This window comes from Epinephelus moara, chromosome 2 (genome assembly GCF_006386435.1).
Source record: "Epinephelus moara isolate mb chromosome 2, YSFRI_EMoa_1.0, whole genome shotgun sequence".
Taxonomy (NCBI): Eukaryota; Metazoa; Chordata; class Actinopteri; order Perciformes; family Serranidae; genus Epinephelus; species Epinephelus moara.
Window position 1 is genome coordinate 6,612,785 of NC_065507.1, and position 23,965 is coordinate 6,636,749.

Sequence of the window (23,965 nt, forward strand, 5' to 3'; positions counted from 1 at the left end):
TGAGGACTCTAAAACTTCACCTGAGCCTCCCTCGGCATATGGGTGAGTAGATAATGGCTGAATTTTCATTTTTGGGTGCACTATCCCTTTAAAGTGGTTAAGAGGGCTACTGAGTACTGAGTTATTTACATATGTGGCTACTCAGTATTTAAGTTGATTTCACAACTATGCAGTGTGTAGTTAGGGTCAATGTACTGTGAGCACTGTATGCCTAATTTAGGACTCATATTCTAGTGTAACCTGCCTAAACAAAGTCAGAAGTCTGTCACGTTTCCCATCTCTTTGTCTCTTAAATCAGCTGCACTCACTCACTCCCTTCACAGCCTCACTGATGATCTCTGCCCTTCAAAATAAAAGCGTTATCACGTGAAGGAGTAGTGATGGGGCGGGCCTACGGGGCGCCTCAGCCAATCAGCGCCTCTGTTTTGCGGCTTCCCATTCGCGGATAAACATTGCGACCTAACCCACAGGACTCTCAGTGGGGCAAGGCACGTCAACGTGACTGAGGCCGAGCTACATCCACTGTCGTTGCCACAACTGCATTATCGGAATTATCCCAGACGTTAGACATGCACGTTACGATGAAATATCACCCCATTTCACAAGGAGGAGACGCCAACTTCTCGCCGTAACATCGACCTCCAGCACCGGAAACCCGTTAGCTGTGCTAGCTAACGCGAGCTAGCTAAGTTAGCTGTTACATACCCTCGTTTTGTTCCTCCACGCAGCTGACCTCCACCACAACACAGCCGTACTGGGTATCATTTGCTCGCTAGGTTGGGGTCGTTACTCTCCCGTGTCCTCACGTTAGCCCCCCCGTTGTCCCCGCGCGGTGCCCCGTGGACGGTTCCCGAATATGATACATAATGAGTCAAAGAGACACCTTGGTTCATCTGTTTGCTGGAGGGTGAGTAGCATGTCAGCAACATGCGAGAACTCAGCTAGCTAGCTTCAAGCTAGCTGGCGTTGCTAACCAACATAGCATCACATCATGAGAATTTACTCCACTGTAGTCATGATATTAGTTTAGTTAGTGGTGTAATGTGAACCTGACGAGTCGTGTTTGCATCAGCGTGCCATATGTCAGCTAACTAATCTTGTCCATGCATGTGCACCCGTAGGAGTAAAGCTCAATGTCACAAGTTACAATGACATTTCAATGTATGAATGAATTGGATGGTTTGCAGACGTATATTCTCCTGTGACTCCTCATGACATTGTAATGAAACATGTAAGCTGCATGCATGCAACATTTTAAGAAGCAGCTGGGGTTAAAAGTGAGCGTACTTTCAGTGTCATCTGTCTGTCGGCCGTAATGTCAGTGCATCAAAACAAACGTGGGCAGGCTGCCACTGTAAAGGTCACTCAGAAAATAGTGTTTGGAAAACCATAGTAGGACATGAATGCTCTGTTGTGACTAATGCAAACTGTGTCATGGTGCGGTGCGGTCACAGTGATCTGCCAAAGCTGGGTGATAAAAGCATGCATTTTGTGCAAGTCTAAATTAAGTCTGAAACTGCTCTGGAGAGGCTGTGACTGCATACAGCCTCAGAAACTGGGTGAAACAGCAGAAACTGTGTGCTTTGACAGACCCGTAATAAAATTTAATGTTGTGGTATCATTCTGTCTTGCCTCCAGCAGACACACAATTTACTATAATTGTTTTCTTTCAAGGCCAGTGAGGAGTTCCCTTTTAATCCATGCTGTTCTCTTAGAGCATTTTTTATTTTTAGCATTTAGCATTTATTTTTAGATTAAGAACGCTAGCAAAATAAAGTAGGCTTCTTGTTTTAAGTGCATGCACCCTTCGAAGATAGTCGTCTTTTTTGCATATCAAGCTTTAACAGTTGACACCTGATGTATCTCCTCATCTAGCCACACTATTCCTGCGCCAACATCCTGCTTTCTCTCTTGTTTGTACAGCAGCTGGCTGCCCAACACTGATCAATCTACCTTCGCCAAAAACTATGCTGACAAGACTTTCTATTTCTGCTTTGGTGCTGATTGAAAATTAACCCCAACTAAAGATAACTGCCGTCACTCCCGCTTTTGATGTCCTCCAGTTTGGCCCCGCCTTGTCCAGTCCAGTCTTGTTTATTTATGTAGTCCACGTAGATATTGTTATTGCGGTCTGTCTTATCAGTCGTATTTGTATTTGATGTCTGAGCAGATTACTTGCCTGAAATGCCTGAGCTGGCCATAAACTGATGCTCTGGATGTAGCACGTTGTTTGCAAAAGGCGTCATGTCTTCAGACCCTGGCTTATGGTTTTGTGAATTTGCAGATGTGAAAACTTTATATGATTTATTTGTTTTATAATTCACTGTGGTGTCAAGTGTGGATTTTGATTAACGGGACACGAAATGAGAAACAAACAATTTTTCTGTCAATTGTATTGCTGTAAAGCTAGGCCCTACTTTCAAAAGTTATTCGCAACTGTTATATGAGTCCTATTTGTTTCACTCTTATATAAAAATATATATCTGTGATTTTGGAATGTGGCGTGGCACTCAACAGAAGCTTGTTGTTATTTCCCAAGAAACACAAAGCATTCCTGACTAACTCTCTGTTCCCACACTTTGCCATTTCTTGTCTACGTGCCAGGCATCTTTAGAATTCCACCAGCCACATCACTGGCTAATTTATTTATGCAAGAACATTAACACTTTTCACACCTATGACCATCCTGACTGTTGGTGACGTCAGAAAAGGACACTGAGTGTCAGTCTTGCTCTGTCAGCTGAGACTTGTTTGCTGTGTCACCTCCACCTTTTCCATCTCTGTCTCTCTGCCAGATGTGGGGGCACGGTAGGAGCCATATTGACTTGTCCACTGGAAGTAGTGAAGACTCGTCTGCAGTCATCCTCCATCACCCTCTATGTGTCTGAGGTTCAGCTCAGTACTGTCAACGGCGCCAGTGTGGCCCGCATGTCCCCGCCAGGCCCCCTGCACTGTCTCAAGTAGGTATTCAACATTATGACATGTCGGACTGCCATTTCTACAATTATTCTCATCGACTCCTCATCAGTCTGCTAATATTGACACTCTTATAGGTTCTTTCTTTTATTACTAAAAAAAAATAGTATATATAAAATAGTGTTTCTAGAGCAGCAACAGCAAAGTCACTACATAAACTATATCTTCTAGGAAACAGAAGAGTGTAGTACTCTCTCATCCATGATTTGGGGGTGGGGGTCACCATCTCAGCCAGAAAGTCTACAAGATATTGCTTAATTTTACATGGCAAATTAGGCCAGACAGCTGGGCTTCTTATAGGGTTTGACGATAAATAGATTATACTCAGTGCAGCATGGCTTGTTTCACATGGGATGTATAGCACTACTATATCCGGAACATACTATTATATATTGTCATTCCACTGGTATGAAACTCTCTCTTCAGCACTCTGGTTCTCCCACTCTCCTATGATACTCCTCCGCCCACCCAGACCACTCTCTCCTGGACTAAAGTGTGTGAGCAGGCAAGGCCTGTTTTGTAACTGCAGGCCTCCAGGCCGCGACCATTTAGTCGCATTTTGTAACCATGAAGCACCAGTGCAACTTGCACAAATGATTAATATCTTAACTGTTGCGCTGTTAGATTTTTCCCAGTCACAGTGAATAAATCTGCATGTTTAATTGTGCCGCAGCAACAGTTTGACTTTTAACAAGGTTAACATTAGTGTGAGCAGGGCTCCAGACGGCAACTATTTAGTCACATTTTGCGACAATGGAGCACTAGTGCAACTTGCACAAATTATTTATATCTTAACTGGAGAGCTGTTTGTCTATTTCCAGCTTACAGTAAATAAATCCTTATGCTTAATAGGGTTGGGTCGGTATGAGAAAAAAAAAACGGTCCGGTTTTTGTAAAAAAAAACAGCGTCAAGTCGGTAATACCGGATTTTCGCCACTTGGGGGCATAATTGACTAATTTAAAATAAAAAACTACCTTAGGACAACAGTGTTTCTTTTATTCCTTACAAATAAATTTTGCAGCTTACTCAATCAGTGCAAACAAGGGTTGCCTCCTTCGTCTGGCTCAAAGCCAAAGTGTTGCCATAGTGGCGCATTCTTTGATTTCTTGGAGACTAAATTGTCCGCCACAGTGGCTCCCCATCACTATTAAACAAACTCCAGGCTACTGTAGTGGCTTCGGCGCATGCACACTCGAACCCCCTAGCTCAGTCCCCGCCCCACCCCCACCCCCCTCTCTGTCCTGCTCGCTGTGCGCTTGGCTAAGAGGCAGACACAGGTACTCACAGACTCGGGCGTACTATAAGCGGAGCGGACTCCGTGTAAAAATGTCCATGAAAAATCCCCGTGATGTGAAAAATACATTCTGAATAGTCTTTTGTGTGACACTGGTGCGCGGAGCGGAGTCCGCGCGGTCGTGCTTTGCGCGCACAGGGCTCGGAGTCCGCGCGGTCGTGCTTTGCGCGCACAGGGCTTGCGGACGTCCACTTTTACCGGGCGGAGGTCCGCCCGGGTATGCGGTCCGGTCGGTCTCAAAAAAAAAACGGTCCAAGACGGAGTACCGAACCGAATTGGTATTACCGAGAACCGACCCAACCCTAATGCTTAATGATGCCATGGTAACGGTTTGACTTTCTGCTAACCGCTAAAAACAACTGTTGACCAGAAGCTTCAAGTTCACAGCAAAAACATCAACACTTGTGGCCTGGGAGAAGCGGGGGGCTTCAGAATAAAAGCACTTGTGGTTTGACTATTATTTTTTTAAAATCATCACAACACTTTATTTAACTTTATCATTACAGCACTTTATATAACTTTATTACATGACCATAACTGTAGTTTATTTAGTGGTTTAGAACTGTAGTAGTCTACGGTAGACAGTAGGGGAGAAGTCAAAACCACAAGATACATATCATGTGTTGGGATACAGCCAGAAAATATTGCGATATTATTTATCGGCCGTATCGCCCAGTCCTAGCTTCATATTATCAGCCCTCAGACAGAATAGAAAGGCTGCACTGGTGACCATAAATGACACTAAATCCATATTTAACTGTCCGCTAATGTCAGTTGTGGGTTTTTTCAAGTACAAAGAAAAGTACTGGCCATGAAAAAAATAATTTAGTACCATTTCCTATATGGAGCGAGGTTTCGGCAGACATCTCTACTTAGATCTAGTATTTTGTTGACATGATACACAATATCGCCTAAACTTGCACTTCAGTAAACACTGATTGTGTAGCTCATGGTTCCTCCTCCCCGCTCTCACAGAGAGGTTGCCCTGCAGAGCCATGGTTCCTTTCTCGGAAGGCACCATGTTGTTGCTGTTGTTTGGTCTGGCTGACGTCCCCCTGGCACGGCCAACCACTCCCTGAAACCCAACTCCTCACCCTTTGGGAAAACAAGAGCACACACATCAGTCACTTTAGCCAAACAGGAAATTTTATTACAAATCCAGCCATTATTGCGTCTTTATCATGTTAGATTTTCATATATTTTTGATTCCTCAAGGCTCAAGAGAGTCGAGTGTCTCTTTGATTTGGCTCGATGTCCAGTTGTGATGCTGAAGGGAAATAAGAGCTGCTCCACAAGAAAGAGAATGGCCGGCTCTCCTCTAAAAAGGTCACATCCTGACTGCTCTTAGCCTTTGGAAAGATTGTGTTTGATGGCTCCATGCCATCTCTGAAATTCACAGAGCTAAGTCGCATTTAAATTAACTGCCAGTCACTGTAGCAGTTTGTTCTGAAGGCTGACAGTATTATCCTAACTAAATGCATTTTGGCACATTTTCAAACTGCTGTTGAATAAAGTGCTGCTATCAAATGCGAGAAGGCCCACCGGCAATTTAAGGTCTTTTCATTCAGTGGCGTCATCACTGGATTAAATATCTTGCAAGGAACGGGGGCGGCAGACGTATCTTGTGCTCTTTTCCAAACCGAAATTTGTGTTATAACTAAAGTAGACTGAAGAAAAAGTAGCTTGCAGCCACCACCAGTTGGAAATTAGCACTAGTCACTTGCTAAATGCAGGTGAAATGCGCAAATGGCTGCTAGATTTGCTTTATTCATCAGCCAACAAAAGCAATGGTAATCTACTGAGTGGCTGGTAGGTTTTGGAATCCACCAACCACGGTGGCAGGTAGTCAAAAAGTTAATTTCCAACCCTGCTCACCACCAGTCACATGACATTGTTGACATGTTGCAGGCCTTGTTGGATAAAGTGCGCTCAGCGAGGCTTCATGACAATTTTAACATGTTAATTTGGCCAGTTTCTGCACACTGCAGGCATCAGAGTGTACAGTGGCACACCAGTCAGCCACACATGACAGGTAGCAAAGGAGACAAGAGCACATCTGCTATTCATAATTACACAAACTGCAGTAAATAAGGAATTGCACAACTGTTAGGGCGTTCTGACTGTAAGATAAAGCTTTTGTAAAGTAGCTCACATGCCACACTGCAACTGGTTAAACTGGACAGCTTTTCCCTTTGGCTCGGAAGCGCGTTTGCTCATCATATCCTTTTGGTATTCTATCGTTATGCAAGGATTGCTTATGTAGTATTTATCATAACTTTGTTTCTGGTTGCACTTTGTTTTATTTGGCACACAAACCTCTTAAAAGTCATTATGTTATCTAACATAGTCGTGATATTAAAATCTAAAATGTGTCACCCCCACCCTTTGGTGCTCCATACACCCCACAATACAACTGGCTACTGACACGTTTTTCTATTCTTAGAGCCTTACAAGTTTCATGGCTTTGAATGTAGGCTAAAGTTCGTCCTGAAAGCGGAAGGACAGGGAAGGCCATGCCATCTGTCCTGTTGAATTAATGTGGTCAGATGTTATGGTAACCTACACATTAAAAGTGAATTATTAACCAAGGCACATTGTATGTATCCATTGCTGAATGCATTTTCTTCCTCATGATACATTTGCAAAGCTGTTTTTTTCCCTGAAAAGTTGGAAGCTGGCATTGTTATCATCCATGGTTACCTGTTAGCAGTCTTTACCACTGCCTTTGTTTACTGCCACCTGTGATCAGTGGAATAGTGTCAAAGTGTTGGCTGGAATGTGAATTGCATCAGCCGTGTGCATGCGCGCCTGCACATGTGTAGCACATGCGTTTCCATGTGCATGCGTGCAAGCGAGCACAACAATAACCCACACATTGCGCAATAGCATTAATAATCAAACTTTTCAATATCCACATCAAACTTCGAGACAGTTGAGCTGAAGCCCAGATTAGACCAAAGATTTGAGACGAGTTGAAACAGGCAGCTCCAATGCTGTTCTGTGTTGTTCTAAAAACCTGCCAGTTCACACCAGCGTAACAAGATGAGACAATGTATCATCGCTATTCAACAACTCTATGTTCTTCCGCTCTGATTCGCAGCTTTTCAGGTTTATTTTGTGGCTGAATATAATTTGTAGCGTCTTAGAATATGAATGAGGATAGTGATAGTGAGATACTGGCTACAGCTGCATCTGTAGTAGTGATGAAATGGCGAAAAGCAGAAACAAAACGAGCATCAGATGGACTGTATTCTAGGGCTGTCCTGAATACCATTTTTTAACATTCGGACCTTCGGTAGAATTTATAACAAATATTCAAATATTCGTTCATGGCAGGGGGTGGGGGGGATAAAAATGAAGAGAATATAATGTCTATAACGTTAATGTTGTGTACAGCCTTACAGACTGAGCTGAGTAGTGATGCGCGGATTGACCCGTAACCTGCGGGACCCGAAAATGGACCTGTGGGTCGGGCAGCAGTGATCGTCTGTTAAATTGGTCTGTTGATATTTTGACATTATTGGCTATTACTGTCATGGCATCCAAAGGTACTGATGCGTTGAGCAGGTGACAGTCCCCAGTCGTTATCAAAACACACTTGTGTCACGCACTCCAAAAGAAACTTGTTGAAACTTTAAACAATAATTTATTGTACAAAACGGGGGAAACAAACGTTGACAAAAACGGTTCCATAATTCATATTAGATTCAAAAGATAATGAAAAAACAGCTACAAGTTAGAGGGAATAGTGATAAAGTGGTAAAAGTTGGCATTGATCCACAGCCTCAAGCGTGTCGTGCGCACAAGCTCAGCTGGTAGGCTATACTATATTTTCACATTTTTAACAATTTAACAATTTAAAAGTTTTGATTTTTATTGATAACCTACATTTACCAAGAACAAAAAGACTACATTTAGCACCAAAAAAAAAATATATATATATATAAAAAAAAGAGTAAAAGTAAATAAAAAAACGAATATCGAATACCAGATTTTCATAACAAATACCTACCCATAGAAACGAATATTTGGGTACAGCCCTACTGTATTCATAATAAATACACCACAATAATACAAATAACCGGCGCCAGTTAATCAGTGAACGAGAATGTGTGTGTGGGCGGGGCATAAGCACATACAGTGCACCTGCCAGCAAGTGAACACGCCGTCTGGACTTCACCTTAAGCCGACTGGCTGTTGAAACAGGTGACATGCTTAACGTTATAAAACCAGCCGTTGGCGATTTTACCAGCTGAGTTGCAGGTGACATCATCAGCCGGCTTGAGCTCACACTGCTGCGACTTTTCTCTGCAACGTTCTAAAACGGTTTCATCTCATTGTGAATCTTTGATCTGACCTGGGCTTAGCAGTATCTCACATTGTGTTAAATGAACTACCCGACTGACATTAGCATCCAGTAATAACCGCGAAGCACGCGTGTTGTCTTGGTGTTAGAGTCTTAATGAACATGTTTCTGTGTGTTTTGTAATTAGGTTGATTTTAGAGAAAGAAGGACCGCGCTCTCTCTTCAGGGGCTTGGGGCCAAACTTGGTGGGTGTGGCACCTTCCAGGTAAGCTGTCTTCTGTCACCTGTAATCGTCATCTTTATTATATCCTCAGCAATGTGTGCCTCCTTGAGTATGTATTGAGAGACTATGAAGCTATTAATTTTGTCTTATAGTAAAGATACTCTTTGTTAATTGAAAGTAACAATATCTTAAATCAATGAATAAGGCAAACACCACAGCACACAACCACACGTGACACATAAACAATTTGTAACACTAATAATTGTACATTTACAAACATACACTGCTGATTGGCATTCTGGGTAGTATATAAAGCAAGCTAGCTGGCCAGGTAGCATAACCTAACTCCGTGGCAGCAGCTGGGAGACCCTCTGTGGCTACGGTAGCCTACATTCATAATCATAAAAGAAGGATGGAGGATGAAGAAAGAGACCAAAACAATTTGAGGGACACCAGAAGAACGTGCCCAAGAGAGGAGCTGTGTTTGCTGTTTGGAAGCTTTTTTGGTTTTAAAAAACCCGCCGTACTTGCATATGAAGAGAAAAAGAAAACACTTCAAAATTAACATTAGCCTGCAGCTGCACTTTTCCACTGGAGCTGGAGATTACCAAGAAACAACAGAACTGGAAAGTCCTCCTGGTTCCTTGACATCACTGGTGTGGCAACATTTTGTCCTCCCTGTGAGTGATGTGACTAACAAATGTGTCACGTACAGAAAATTTACAGTCTGCAGGCTACGCTAAGTCAAAGTGAAAATTGCTTTCAGCAGGTGAGAAAACTTTCGTGGCTGCTGGGCTTTGTGTTTTAACAGTTTCTTCAATGACTGGTGGAGGTAAGGAGGTGATGGGGTACAACAATAAAAAGGCACAACAACCTGCCAGACGCTTTCTGTGTGATCAGGGCCTTAGACTGCAGTCCTCATTACACACCTGAAAACAGCTTTCATCAGCCTGAGCTGTTCTTCGTTCAGCCTTAAATGTACTCTAGTCACAGCTGTGCTTTGATGGGTATGTTAACATGTCTGTAATCGCTGTGTCAACAAGCATGTTAGATATTGAAAATCAGCTTGTTGGCATGTCACATTTAGCAGGAAAACGGACATCAAATAAGCATTGACTGTGACACATCTTTTTCACAACAGACATCTTAGCATAGCAAGGAAAACCCAGGTGTAATCAGTAACGTGACATGGCTACATTCCATTTAGGTTAGCCATTTCTGCAGTCCTGGTGTTGTGCATGCACTCTGGCTGACACGGCTTAAGCCTAGTTCACATTACACGATTTTCACCGCGATTTTGATGTCGCAGAGGATCTTGAGAGGCACATTGGGTCGGAGGTGAGTCGGCAGATAGTCTGCCACGACGAGTCCTCATGTGTGAACAAGCCTACGAGCAAGTCGCCCCCTCGTCTGTGACTGGGACTGGATATCTGGCATGCTAGAAAACTGGAGAAGTGTGACACGACTGACAAAGAGCATCAGCCAATGAGAGGCGGGATACGTCTCAAGTCAGCACGCAGGAGGACGGAAGAAATGTGAGGAGGACAAGTCGCAGGGTTGCCAGGTCCGCTTATTAGCCGCGACTTTGGGCTTGTTTCTAAACGTCGCCTTCCTTTATATATATATCCGTCTAATAAGTTATTTAAACGCATGATAGTCGCTTCTTTTGGGCTTGTTTCCATAGCCCTGCTTGCTTGTTTCTCTCCCAAGATCTGGCAACACTGACAACCTGGCAAGCAACAACAACAATGGCGGGATCAAGAGCGTGTTGTGTTTGGACCCAGGCCCTGGAGGCAGATCTGATTCAACACTGTGAAGAATATCCATGCCGTACGATGTGTCGTCTCCAAGTTTGGTGACTTCACCGCGTTATCTGGGTCGGTGGAGAAGTCTTGTGGTGTGCAGACAGGTCGTAACGCAGTTGGCGAGACTCCCGCTGACAGAAACACACATCGCCATGTATGAACACTTAAAAGATTACGATAGTCTCGGATAGCCAGTAGTCTTTAAATGTTTAGATTAATGTATGTATACTTCGATTTATTTTGTCTTATCAGTCTCACTGCTTTGATATCAGCTGTTTTTATTCTACAATAGCTGATTCAGACACATTTTATGCACACTGACATCAGCTCAGAACTATTTCTAGGTGAGTTGTGGACACATGGGCTGTTTTTCAGTGAGACATCACAGTTAGAAACAGTGGTGTTATGTAACCACCGCAGGCCTCCTTGATGTTACATGGCGACAAAGAAGCATCAGGGATAAACGGTCATTTCGGTCTCATTCATCTTCATGGCTTTCTTAGCAGCGTCTGCACTGAAACATGGCAACAGCAACAGCATTTCGAAAAGTCTCTGTCTTGGAAATCCTGTAATCGGCAGCAGTTTAGGTAATAACATAAAGGGTAATGATCATTAATCACCCTCAGTGGTGATGATGGGAGCAAAGTGGGTGCTAATGGCAGCGGGCAGGTGCCAGTGCTAAGCATACGTAGAGTGTTTTTAGCGTCTTACATGAATGAATGCTGATGCAGTGGGGCAGTGGAGGTGAAGGCGATGATGCTTCCTGAGCTGTGACGCAGATTAAAAGATGAACGCGCACAAACGCTGTCTTACGGTTTGACTGATGCTTTAAACATCATTAACAGTCTGACTAAGCTCATTTGACAAATGATCGTACAAATGAGCCCGACTGCACATCGTGTTGTTAGGAGGAGAAGAAGTACAGTGTTTAGACATGAACATGATCGCATGACCTTCTTTAATTAGTGGAAACACGATAATTAGTGAAAATAAATGGAGACGTGCTTTTTATACCGAACAGCCTCTTTGACTAAACAGGCTGATTTGCTGAGACGCTTGGTTCTGCTCTCAGCTTTACACTTAATTAATTTTTAAAGCTCATTAAGCTGAACCTGACATGGAGACAGTTTCACTTGTTGATGTAGTGTAATTAATCAGCTGCATTGCTACCAGAGGCAAATAGTTGGCCAGGATTAATGATCTTTACACTGAAACACAGAAAAACATGGCGTGTATAAGCTGTTTTGTCGTGTACTGGTGTAACATAAGCTCACCTTTGTGTGTTTTACTTCCAACAGAGCGATCTACTTTGCTGCTTACTCCACTGCCAAAGAGAAACTGAACGCTGTGTTGGAACCCGACTCCACACAGGTACACATGGTGTCAGCTGGAATGGCAGGTAATTATGTATGTGAGGTAACAAGTTGACGTTTGCCGCCGTGTAATGCTTCTTAACATACTGTAATGATTCGACCATTTCAAGCATGCCTGTGAGAAAAACTGTGTAACTTGCGTACTGTGGGGCTGCTGCTTTTGCTGTACGTTGATCTTTCTGAAGGGAGTAAGCTGTGGTAAACTAGATTGTGTTACTTGACTTTAACAATCTACAACCACAATTCCAAATAACGTTGGAAAGCTGTGTACATCGGAAATAAAAACGGAATGCAGTGATGTGAAAAACCGTTTTGACCTATATTCAATTGAAAACACAACAAAGACAAGATATTTGATGTTCAAACTGATAAACTTTATTGTTCTTTGGTAAAAGTATGCTCATTCTGAATTTGATACCTGCAAAATGTTCCAAAAAAGTCAGGATAGGGGCAACAAGAGACTGGGGGGGTTGTGGAGTGCTCAAAAAACACTTGTTTGGAACATTTCACAGGTTTAATTGGTGCATCCTCAAAAGTCCCAGCTGTTTGCAAACAGGGATTGTCACTTGGTGAAAAACCATGTGGGCAAATAGTCCAGCAGTTCAAGAACAATGTCTCAATACATAGTTCCAAGGAATTTAGGATTTCACCATTTACAAGCCATAATACCGTCAAAGGATTCAGAGAATCTGGAGAAATCTCTGCACGTGAGGGGCAAAGCTGAAAACAAACACTGAATGCTCGAAACCTTTGATCCTTCGGGCTGCACTGTATTGAAAACAAACATGATTGCAGAAAAAATATTACTACATGGGTTAAGGAACACTTTGGGAAACCATTGTCAGTAAAGAGTTCTTTGCTTCATCTGTAAATGCCAGTTAAGACTCTACAGTGCAAAGTGAAAGCCATATATCACCAACATTCAAAAAAGCCATTAACTTCTCTGGAGCCGAGCTCATCTGAGATGGACCGACACAAAGTGGAAAAGTGTGCTGCAGTCTGACGAATCCATGTTTCAGATTTTTTGGTTTTGGAAATCATGGACATTATGTCGTCTGGCTTAAAAGCGAAAAGGACCATCCAGATTGTTAGATTGCATCTGTGATAATATGTGGGTGAGTTTGTGCCCGTGGTATCATGGGTAACTTGCACATCTGTGAAGGCTCCATGAATGATGAAAGGTACATACAGGTTTTTGGAGCAACATATGCTGCCATCCAGTCAGCGTCTTTTTCAGGGACGTCCTTGCTTATTCCAGCAAGATGATGACAAGCCACATTCTACATGTGTCTCACTCTTCGTAGTAAAAGAGCGCAGGTACTAGACTGACCTGCCTGCAGTCAGACCTGTCTCCCATTGAAAATAGTTGGCGCAAAATACAACAACAGAAACCCCAGACTGTTGAGCAACTGAAGTCGTATATCAATCAAATCTTGTCTTCGTACTACATTCAATTAAATATAGGTCAAAAAGGATTTGCAAATCATTGCATTCTGTTTTTATGTACGTTCTTCAGTGTCCCGACCTTATTGGAACTGAGGTTGTAATCGCTCCTCTCGTGCACATGGGAGAAGTTTGCTTGAAATCTGTTCATTTCAACCTGAACCACGGCCTTTTCCGTACCTTAATCAAAAAATACCTGTCTGGGAGAAAGCCTTTCAGGCAAATTTCTCCCAACTGCCCCTTCATGAGGACCTTGTTTATTCAGGAACAAGCTTATCCTCTTTTCTTCACCTTCTGTCCAGATATAAGACCAACTCAGCAATCTTAAAACAGCTTAACTAAAAATGTACCATGTCAAAAGGCCAGATGTGAGTACAGTATCATTATTCTCTAATGTTCTGTATGTCAGGGGTTTATTAACGGCTCAGGTGTCACTGTGATCCAGCTGGGAATGGCGAGCCGTAACAATGTGGGTCAGTTAGACAGCTACAGCATGTGTGTGTATATAGGGGTCAATCTGACAGGTTCACAGTGGCGCCACTTTTAGCTCACCATGACTCAGACTTTTCAACAACCCGGTCAAGGTCAGCTTTGTCAGTACATATCTCTCCAGTGGCAATCCACATGTTCTGCAGACCTGACTGAGCTGAACTGACAGGTGATGAGGAGTCGACAGCGTGGCGATTATTCTGGTCTGTGCAGTGATACATGATACCTACAGCAGAGGTTAACGTTGGCTTGTGCTGTGGCTGACAATGGATGTCCACTTAGAAAGATGAACCCAAGCTGAAACAGATGAAGTGTAGATATTAGTGTTAGAACATCAAAGCCTTTACACACCAGACATTTTTTTCTTCTTCGTGCAATTAATTTGCGAGTCAGTATACTCTTTCGTTTACTTTTTTTTTGGTCACAAATACCTCAACAGGAAGTGCAAATATCATCATCACATTTTGCAAAATAGACGTCACGTCACACAATGTCACAACAATGTCGGACCTGCAACTGTCGTAAATTTACATCAGTGTCGTTATACATTTGTTCTGCAGGCGAGTATTTCGCATTTCCATGACATGTATTCGTCATGCCCCTGGGGTCTCATATATAAAACAATGCGTAGGATCCATACTAAAAATGTGCGTATAGACCAAAGCCAAAAATGGCGTGCGGTCCAAACATATTCGACAATTTCTACCATCAGACTTCCACCCCACCATCTGCGTTGCCAATATCTGTCTCCAAAATGTTCGTAAGCGTCAGTCAAAGTTTCTCCCATCAAGTCTGTTTTTATAGATCACAACTTTTGTGCAGGAAGTGGCATTCGCCTCTTTCAGGCCTTGTTTTGTGCAAGTGAAATATTTATAAATGAGACTCCTGGTGTGTAAAGGCTTTACCAGTATATTTGCAGGCCAGTTTTTCTCAGCAAATATTATTCTCATAGTTCCTAAATGACCAAATTTGCATAATCCAATAATGTAAAGATACTTGATTACAAGTAAAAGTCCCACATTCAAAATCCTACTTAAAAGTACAGATGCATTATCAGTAAAATGAACTTAGAAGTATCCAAAATAAATGTACCTATACTGCAGAAAACTGACCCCTGATAATTTTAGCTACTATACAGTTAAGTAGAGTAGTGTAGTGGGTCCCAATCTAGGGGTCGGGCCCTTCCAAAGGATCGCATGAAATGTTTGAGTGAGACGATTAATGGGAGAGGAAATAAGAAAAAATTAATTTCTGATACTGAATTTGGTTTTCAGTTTTTGGACTTTTCTCTGATCGTTAAAATGGATCATTTGAACAGCTTTATAAACTGGAACTGCTAACAGCTCATGGACCTTTGTAACATGACATGGAGCTACAACTACACACTGGTTTTATCATGAGAGGTCACACAACAAAAAGTATGTAAATCACTGGTTTAAACAATGTGATGGGTTTTATAAGCTCATCCTATGTTGTTTCATGTAAAATCCAAATGTAGAAATCAACCAGTCACCATAGCTGTCAAATCAGTATATAAAATGTACAATATTTGAACTGTGAAATGTTGTATAAGTAGAAAGAAGTATAGATAAGAACGTTCAAGTACAAGTTCCTCAAAACTGTAAACATGCTCACTTTTCACCCCAGTACTTTTCCGCCCGAAAAATCCAGTTTTCATCAGGCTGTAATTTGCATACATGTCCAAAGCAAGCCTCAAACCCTGGTGATGAGTTTTGTAATGTCAGGGGATTTTCTCAGGAGGTTGGTTTATGCTGTGTGAAATCCTGTGGGAAAGTGGTGGAATGGGAAGTAAAATGGTTGCATGCCAATCATTTTGCCACACACAAGCCTGTGTCTGTTTTAGGCTTTAACTCTACCGTAGCTCCCCCGCTCGCAGGGGCATGAGACCCTCGCACCACCAGGGGTCTCTAGCTACATCTGTGAGGAGTTACTTGGGTCTGCGTGAGTACTCACCACAGATCTGTGCTTCTTCTTATAGCTGGTTCTTCTCTTTCTCTCTCTCTCGCATCTATGTCCTCTGCTCCCTTACTATCTAGGTCATTGAATAAGAAGCATGTTTTTGTTACAGCTGTTTGCATGACATTGAATTTTTATGGCATTCAGTTGCTCCCTTAGTAGCACACAGAGAATAGTCTGTACAGAGATTAGATTATCTCCAGAAGGTGCCTTTGTGACTTCACATTTTGTTTATTAAAGGAACTTTTTAGTTTTAACTTAACCGCCATGAATGCAGCATAAAGAACATTATGTTTTCGTCATGATGTTAGTTTGTGGACTGTTTGTTTTACCGCTGGCAGCTTGACTTGTAGGCTGTCAGTAGTATCTTTTGATTTTTAGCAAAGTGTAATCCTGTTGTTTTGTTTTCCTCCACAGGTTTTACAGCCATCACAGCAACCAATCCAATATGGCTCATAAAGACCCGTCTCCAGCTGGATGCAAGGTAAATATGACACCAGGCTGTGAGTTTAGGCCTACTTGATACTTTTATATTCCAGCCCATCTCGTAGAAAATACCAAGATATATATCGTGTGTTACCATTCAGCTGGAAAATACCAAGATCTTCCGACAAGTTACTTGCTTGTTTACAGGTTCCTGTTTGTCCTGTGTTAGGTAATTTTGTCCCTCAGGGCCTACTGTACTTTATTGTACATCAAGTCCCAAAGGACGACATTACCAAACATAGAAGGGGATCTGATAACTGACTCTGATGTTAATTACATGAAGACCGCGAGGAATTGATTGTAGATAATCACACGTGTAAGGCAAGCTGCTGATATATGTCCTTGTGTGTGTCCTTCTCCTACAAGAGCACAGCTCCTCATACACACTAGTGTTTTCAGCGCAAACAGTAGGCAGGAGCAGAAACTGGTTATGCAAGTGCGCTAATGTATTTCAGGAGTTGGTCTTTACCTTAGCTTTCATGACTTGACATTCATCTGCATTGTTATCCCCGCCTGGAGGGGATCATGCCTTCAGGCGTGTGTGTCTGTCTCTCAGCAGCTAATCTCACACACTACTGGACCCATCAGCCTAATAATATTTTGTACACGTTTATGACTGCATGCTCAAGGACCTCTTGTGGTTGCGGTGATTCACAATTCTTGAAAAGAAAAACACTTTAATTGACTGTCTAATATCAACATTGACTGCTGACTCATCCATCTGAACTGTCAGGGCAGAAAGTCATCAACAAAGTCACCTAGCAAAAGGCATTTCTGGCAGTCAGCTACGCTAAAGACAAGCCTTACTGAGCCTTTGTCTTGGCTCAAAAACTGACATTAAAAGAAAGTCATATTTTGACCTGAAGCATCTGCAGGTTAATTCCATTCCTGACATGTTATGATCCACTATAGTAAGGAAGGATACGAGATGTATAAATCCCCATTTTTGTTATCGTCACAGCAATCTTGACTTTTAGAAAGCCAGAAGGGACAGTTGAGTGAGAGTCAACTCTGTTTGGGAGGGGATAGGGATGTAGGGAGGGGTTTTAACTAACATTATGTCTGAGATTTGTGTCCATATAGTTAGTCTCCATATGTCTACCTTGGTTTCACCTTGATAATGTAAAGACCCAGACACACCAAAACCGAGTTCAGAGAACTAGTGGAATCGAAGGCCCCCTTCTGCGTTTCCTGATGTCGCCTTGTGTTGGCTAAAGAGTTGTACATGAACACACCGCAAAGACTACAGTGACAGCCAACCAGCACATACGTTCTGCCGCTGCATGAGAGGAAATAACTCTTCACACCAGCAGATGGTGGTCATCTGTAATTATCATTCAAAAAGGGAAACCATAAGACTGTCTTGATGCTAGTTAGCCAGTTAGCACATTAACAACATGATCCAGTGTGTAAAGAACAAAGCGTACCGTGCCCAAGTGAACAGTAACAGAAGTCATCATGAAATGTCTCTGCTAAAGAGCTCAATGGCTAAAGAAAAATAATCTTACCTTATGTAACAAGTTTGTTTTGGTCTCACTCCCTCTTGACTTTAGTTGTTTGTTTACTTTCCTCACTTCCGTGACTCTTCTTGTTCGCTGAGCTGAACTGACAATGATTGATTCACTGATGGGCTCCAGTGTTGCCGATTTAACATGCTGAATTGGCCAAAAAAAAGCTGACGGGGGCCAATGAGGGGCATCAGTGCGGAACTCACTGCTCCAACTAGAACAGCCCGACGCTGACCGATGGACGACCGCCAGCTTAGTGTGTCAGGGCCTTAACCTACGTATTGTCTCCCCTTCATTCCACCACTGACATTCAGACACACTGAACACACAACCTTCTCTCTACTCCCTATGCCCCACCCACATTCCCCCATACACACCTTGTGGAGATCTGCACTCTACTAGGTGCACATTTCTTGATGTTACTGTGTTTAGGTGTTTCTATCTGCAAGCTATCCCTTTTAATTGTTACTTTAAAATAATGTATATATTCCCTGTCTTCTCTCAGGAATCGAGGTGAGCAAAGGATGAGTGCGTTTGAGTGCGTGCGGCGGGTGTATCAGACAGATGGCCTGCGAGGCTTCTACAGGGGTATGTCTGCATCCTACGCCGGTATCTCAGAGACTGTGATCCATTTTGTGATCTATGAAAACATCAAACGGCGCCTCTTGGAGGCCAAGGCACCGCAGAATATGGACGAGGAAGAGGAGACGTCCAAAGATGCTACAGACTTTATAGGGATGATGCTCGCTGCTGCCACCTCCAAGACCTGTGCCACGACTATTGCTTATCCTCATGGTAGGAGTTTGGGCTTAGCAATTAGCTGATAATGGCTGATTTTGGGCTCCTTCAAAGGGTGGGTCCATGTGCATTCTTTTGTAGCCTACTGCTGTGGATGCTGTGTTAGTTCAGTTTCAAAAGTCGCACAATCACACAAAACTAACAGATCAGAGGTAGTAGAAAACTAGTAACTTCTCATCTTATGCAAAACTTGGGGCTTTGGACAGGGGCAGCAGCACATGTATTTTTGCCTCCTAAAATAAAGGGCCACCTAAAAAAATCTATCAGTGTAAGTGCATATGCTGTGTTTAGATCATTTTACCACTTCACCTTGCCATCAGACTGCCCTCTCTGACGGGAAACTGAAGTCATTATATCCCCCTCTTCAAAGCCACCAGACTCTAATGATGGAAACAGTAATTCAGACAGGAAGACTGTAGTCAAAGAAAACTTGAATTCCATTTGCAGTATTATATTTGGTGGTATGGCTCTGTTCTGGGGCCTTTGTGCCTTTCTCGGGCCTACGCAGAAACCTCTTCTGTAGGCGGAGAGAGCACACCTCTCTGCCCTTCCATGTGCAAACGAGGAAAGCCTGAGGCAGGGAAAGCAAACCTCCCTGCCCTTCCATGCGCCTACATGGAAAGCCTAAGGCGAGAGGAGAGCAACAGCAAAAAAAAACCCAGGTCTGGAGATGGGTTGCAAAGCGCTTTGTAGATGAAGCAGCAACAGTAGGCAGGCCAGAGCAGTTTAAATAGGGCGCCCTGAATGAGATTCACCAATTGGTTGCATAGAAAGGAATCATGTGATCTATCAGCTGACTCCCTTCCATCAATCAGCTGCTCCATCAGTTGATTGGGCTGTTTGGGATCAGCTGATGTAGCTGGGATGTGAGCTGAGCTTGACATCATGTCCTGAACTAACGCTATGCTTAGTTTTTACCTCGGTGGTCGCCACCAACTCTTATCGTTTAGTCTGTTTGTGTCTTCCAGAGTTGAACAAACATGGCATCCACAGCAGAACGTGGGTTTATATGTAGCAGCATCATTATGCAGAAAGCTACGCCAGTGGGAAAAAGCATTCTGATGCTAAAGCACACATACTTCGACCAAAACTCAATTTTTTGCCTTTGAATGCACAAGGAACACTACTGGAAAGCTACAGATGGATATAAGAATAATGGAGCCGCCCTTTAATCTTTCTTTTTCTCCATGTCTTTGCAGAAGTGATCCGCACCAGGCTACGCGAGGAGGGCACCAAGTACAAGTCTTTCTTCCAGACTCTAACAACAGTGCCCAAAGAGGAGGGCTACCGCGCCCTGTACCGCGGCCTCACCACCCACCTGGTACGACAGATCCCCAACACCGCCATCATGATGTGCACCTACGAGCTGGTGGTCTACCTCCTGAACCGTTAAAGTCTTCCCCCCCTACCCGCGGACAGTATGTGTAACCCTGCCCCTGTTCAGAGACAGAGAAAAGAGAATGAGAGCCAACTGCACACCAGCCAGCACAGCAACCTGCTCGTCAGAAGAGGACAGAGACAACACCGTGACCTTTGTCTCAGTGACGCAAGTGGTTGTTAAAAATAAGTTTTGTTTTATAACCATAGGGTCTGGCATAGTGGAGAGGATCGAGAAGCTCCTCGCATTGGTTTGGGGATCTGGGTTTAGCAGTGGCAAAGAAACGGTTGCCCTATTTTTATTTTAATTCCATCCTTTTCTCCCTTCGGTTAAACGCGTTGCTTCTGGAAGCTCCGACTCAGAGTGCTGAAGAAAGAGTTACAGTATATTCTGCCTCTAACAATACTAATATGGAAAGACAAGTACAGTGATTCATATCCTTACCACCTAGTGGATCTAAGACCCCCTCCAGCAGTAGGCTGTCATGCCGATGATCGGTTTTTAAAAATATTTTATTAGCAGTATTCCCTGCATCCATCAGAGTACCACCAGAGGATCGGAATACAAAGATGGAAGAGTCTGTAGCGAGCTGAAGTATCTGACGAGGGGCTCTCAAGTTAGCAGAGAAGAAATGAGTGCTCGAGGCTTGTTGAGGCAGGATAAACAGGGAAGAGGTGGAGATTGGGAGGAACGGGAACGGGAGACGTGCCTTGTTTGTAGCCGTGATGTAGACAAAGATGCACAATGGCTGTGGGAGGACGCCAAGCTATGGTTGACCTGTCACAACAAAGGTTATATAGGTTAGAAGCAGAGTCGTACACTGGTATTGTGTGATTACAGGTGCCCTTAGCGAACCTTTTTACATATCATGAATATAGACACTCGCCTAATGCTTGTCCCTCATACTAGTCGGGATCTCCTCATGACGCAGGAATCGACATGCATCTACAGGCGTGCATTTACACTAAATACCTACACGGTTAAAATCAGCTTGCTTATTATAAGTCTGCGTAATGACACCAACCTCGGAACCTGTTTGTGTTTGTGTTAATCATGTGTGGAAGAAGAGTAGTCACTAAGGTTAGATGGAGGGTAAAAAGTCCCCAAACTAAACCAGAATATAATCACCAATTTAACTACTGGAATGTAAATTAACAGGAAGATTAACTTCACTAATGACGAAGGTAAAACACTGACCTATGGCGTGAATTATAAATAAATATGATTAACAAATTTTAACAAAATGTTTCATTGATGGAGATGTACAGTACCTACATAAAAGGCTTGGGAGGTATCTATTTATTATTCATTCCTGACATTTAATGGGGGTATACAGTATATGAATAAACGTAGAGGAGCATCGGTATTTTTGACGGTATTGAAAATTATATCTTGAGGATTTCTAAATACCCTGGTGTACCGTGATACCTCGATAGCTCCTGAGGCCCTGATCACACAGAAAGTGTTTTAGCAGCCGGGGGCGCCTTTTTGTAATTGTTTTTAATGAGAATCTTCAACTCACAGCGAAAAAACGCCCCGTGTCATCTTTTTTCTTATTGTCCAATCGTATGATGTGAGAGGCGGCCCTTCTGTGGTGGTCACAACAACAAGTTTACAGTTAGTAAACAATGAAGGAGAAACTGGTGGTAGCAGTTGCTGGACACCCAGAGCTATACGGCCCAACAATAGACAGCAGGTTTCCAAACTGCCCCTGAGTCATCCTAAAATATGCCTAAAAATGGCCATCATGGAGGAGAAGCTCCTGGACCAACTGGTGGTACTCCCCATGACCAACCCTCTTTTTTAGGGTCTCATGTACCCACACAGATCTCTGTTTATCTGTGCCCAACAAACGATTTGCTGACAGCCTCTCACCCTCAACCAGAGCTACAGCAAGTACCCTCTGCCTCAACATTTTAGGAACTAGATGCTAATTACTGTGAAATAAATAAATGGTAGCTTGATTTCATGGGAAGGTTAGAATAATAGAATAAAAAGGCACAGCAAGCATTTTTTCCCACTAGTGGCATTCAGTTTTTTTTAAAAATGCCAATGCAGCATGCCATTTTGCAACCTGCAAAACACTTCCTGTGTGATCGGGGCCTGAGCCTACTACAGAACGTGATTGTGTCACATGTGTTTGTCCAGAAACAGCAGAACGCAAAGATTGAGTGCATTTTCTTTGGGGGAGAGGGGGATATGCCTGTTAGTTGTTACCTTTGTTCAAACAACAGTCATGTTCTTAGTGCACTTTTCAATGTCTGTCTCTAGAATCCTCATCTCATTTTTATTGTTTTCCTCAGTTGGAGAATCCAGACTAGTTTTACAGGCGAGGACAATCCTCTTGAGTTTACTCTGGAAAGTTGTACAGTTTAGCTAGTGTGTGGAGCAAGTGGCCAGGAATATGCTCATCATAAGTGCACATTAATTCAACACAGATCCGTTTAAAAAAAACAAGAAGAAAAGAAAGAACGGCCACTGTTTTGTTGATTTCCTCTCCTTATTTAGTTGTTTTTGCAAACAAAATAACTGCATTTTATCCAGTTAAAAAACAAAACGGCTTTTTTGTTTGTCAGTGTTTTCTGTACAGTTGGATGTCCTTGTTGAATGGAAAGGTACTTGCTCTCTGCTTTGGATGCATTTGTTTTTGAGTTTTATGTCATGTTTCAAACAGTGCAACAGACAAAAACAGTGTTTTCCTGTCACCTTATTTATCCTAATAACCACAGACATACTTCCCCTCTCTAGTCACATGACACAATAACCCAGCCTGTTGATGAGCGTGTGCATTTTCACCACAAACTTGCAAACTAAAACGACATGGCTTAGCCCAGAATGCTAACACATGATCTTAGGTTTAACAGCATGAGCTGTTGCCGTTATCCTGCGGTGTATTTTGGCTCACGGCGACAACCAATCCAAACACTGCACTGCTTAATAGGTCAGAGCGCTGGTGTGCAGCAGTGAGCGTACTGCCCGGCTGCTGTGGAATGAAAGGGGCAGTTTTTCAGCGAAATATGCAGCTCGACTATGCTCGCTTTCTCGTGAGGCGCCGTTGTACTTGAGATTGCAGAAACCGCTTCAGTGTGTGACCCCCACCCCGAACACCCTCAGATGCTTTTCTCCACTGGAATTATTGATGTGATCCTCAATGTGAACACTTTCAGTTTTACAGCACATATGAAGGATGCATTAGATTAGCCTCATTGTGCAAATCTTAGCGGAGATGTATTACGGCTTACACACGGTACCATCAACACACACTTGATGTGGTGTGACGGGAGCGCATGGGTGCTGCTGGTAGTGACTGGTAGTCTATGCAGATAGTGTGAGCTGATGGTACTTATCTAATTAAAGGGTCAGTTCACTCAGATTCACCCCCAAAAAATATATATATATTTGGGTGAAATGAGCCTTTAACTGTTCGGTTAAATGCATCTCTGTCACTTGTATCAGTGTCTGTCATATGATGCATTATTTCCTACATCTCATGGTTATGCTTTTGTACCCACATGTTTGCATCGTGCGTGTGTGCGTGTGTGTGTGTGTGTGTGGCGTGTGCTTGCCTAAATGACAATCGTATGTCATTCAGTGGTGTCTTGTGTGTGAGACCATACGAGTATGTTTGTACTCAGAAGAATAGCTGCAAACAGTGTTGTTTTTATCTTTTTAAATAAATTGTTGCCTTTTCCTGACGCCCTTTGTTTTATTTTTTGTTTGTTTTTTGTTTTTTATGTTGTCATCGATGAGCCCACTGTGAGTATGGCTCGGCCTATGCATTCTCTTATATCTGTTTTTGTAAAACAAAAAGCCAATAAAATGTAAAGTGCAAGTATATTTAAGTGTCAGGAACTTTTACTGAGAACATAAAACTCTTGTCACTTGGTGGTTGATGTCAGTTTTTTTTT

The 23,965-nt window shown here is 42.9% G+C and overlaps 1 protein-coding gene across 1 annotated transcript; it reads left to right on the forward strand.

Annotated features, from left to right (window-relative positions):
• Positions 1 to 465: 465 nt before the first annotated feature.
• LOC126397936 (solute carrier family 25 member 36-A-like) lies at positions 466 to 23,891 on the forward strand. Its single transcript, XM_050057032.1, has 7 exons — positions 466 to 907; positions 2,796 to 2,960; positions 8,765 to 8,842; positions 11,904 to 12,004; positions 16,305 to 16,371; positions 18,387 to 18,676; positions 19,879 to 23,891. The coding sequence occupies exons 1-7, from the start codon at positions 867 to 869 to the stop codon at positions 20,070 to 20,072; spliced, it is 936 nt and encodes a 311-aa protein (XP_049912989.1). The 5' UTR covers positions 466 to 866; the 3' UTR covers positions 20,073 to 23,891.
• Positions 23,892 to 23,965: the final 74 nt, after the last annotated feature.

Excerpts from the sequence above, each read along its gene's own strand:
- LOC126397936 (XM_050057032.1), top strand. The coding sequence starts at position 867 with ATGAGTCAAAGAGACACCTTGGTTCATCTGTTTGCTGGAGG. Across the intron at positions 2,961-8,764 it reads GGCCCCCTGCACTGTCTCAA|GTTGATTTTAGAGAAAGAAG; the intron begins GTAGGTATTCAA and ends TTTTGTAATTAG. Across the intron at positions 16,372-18,386 it reads CGTCTCCAGCTGGATGCAAG|GAATCGAGGTGAGCAAAGGA; the intron begins GTAAATATGACA and ends GTCTTCTCTCAG.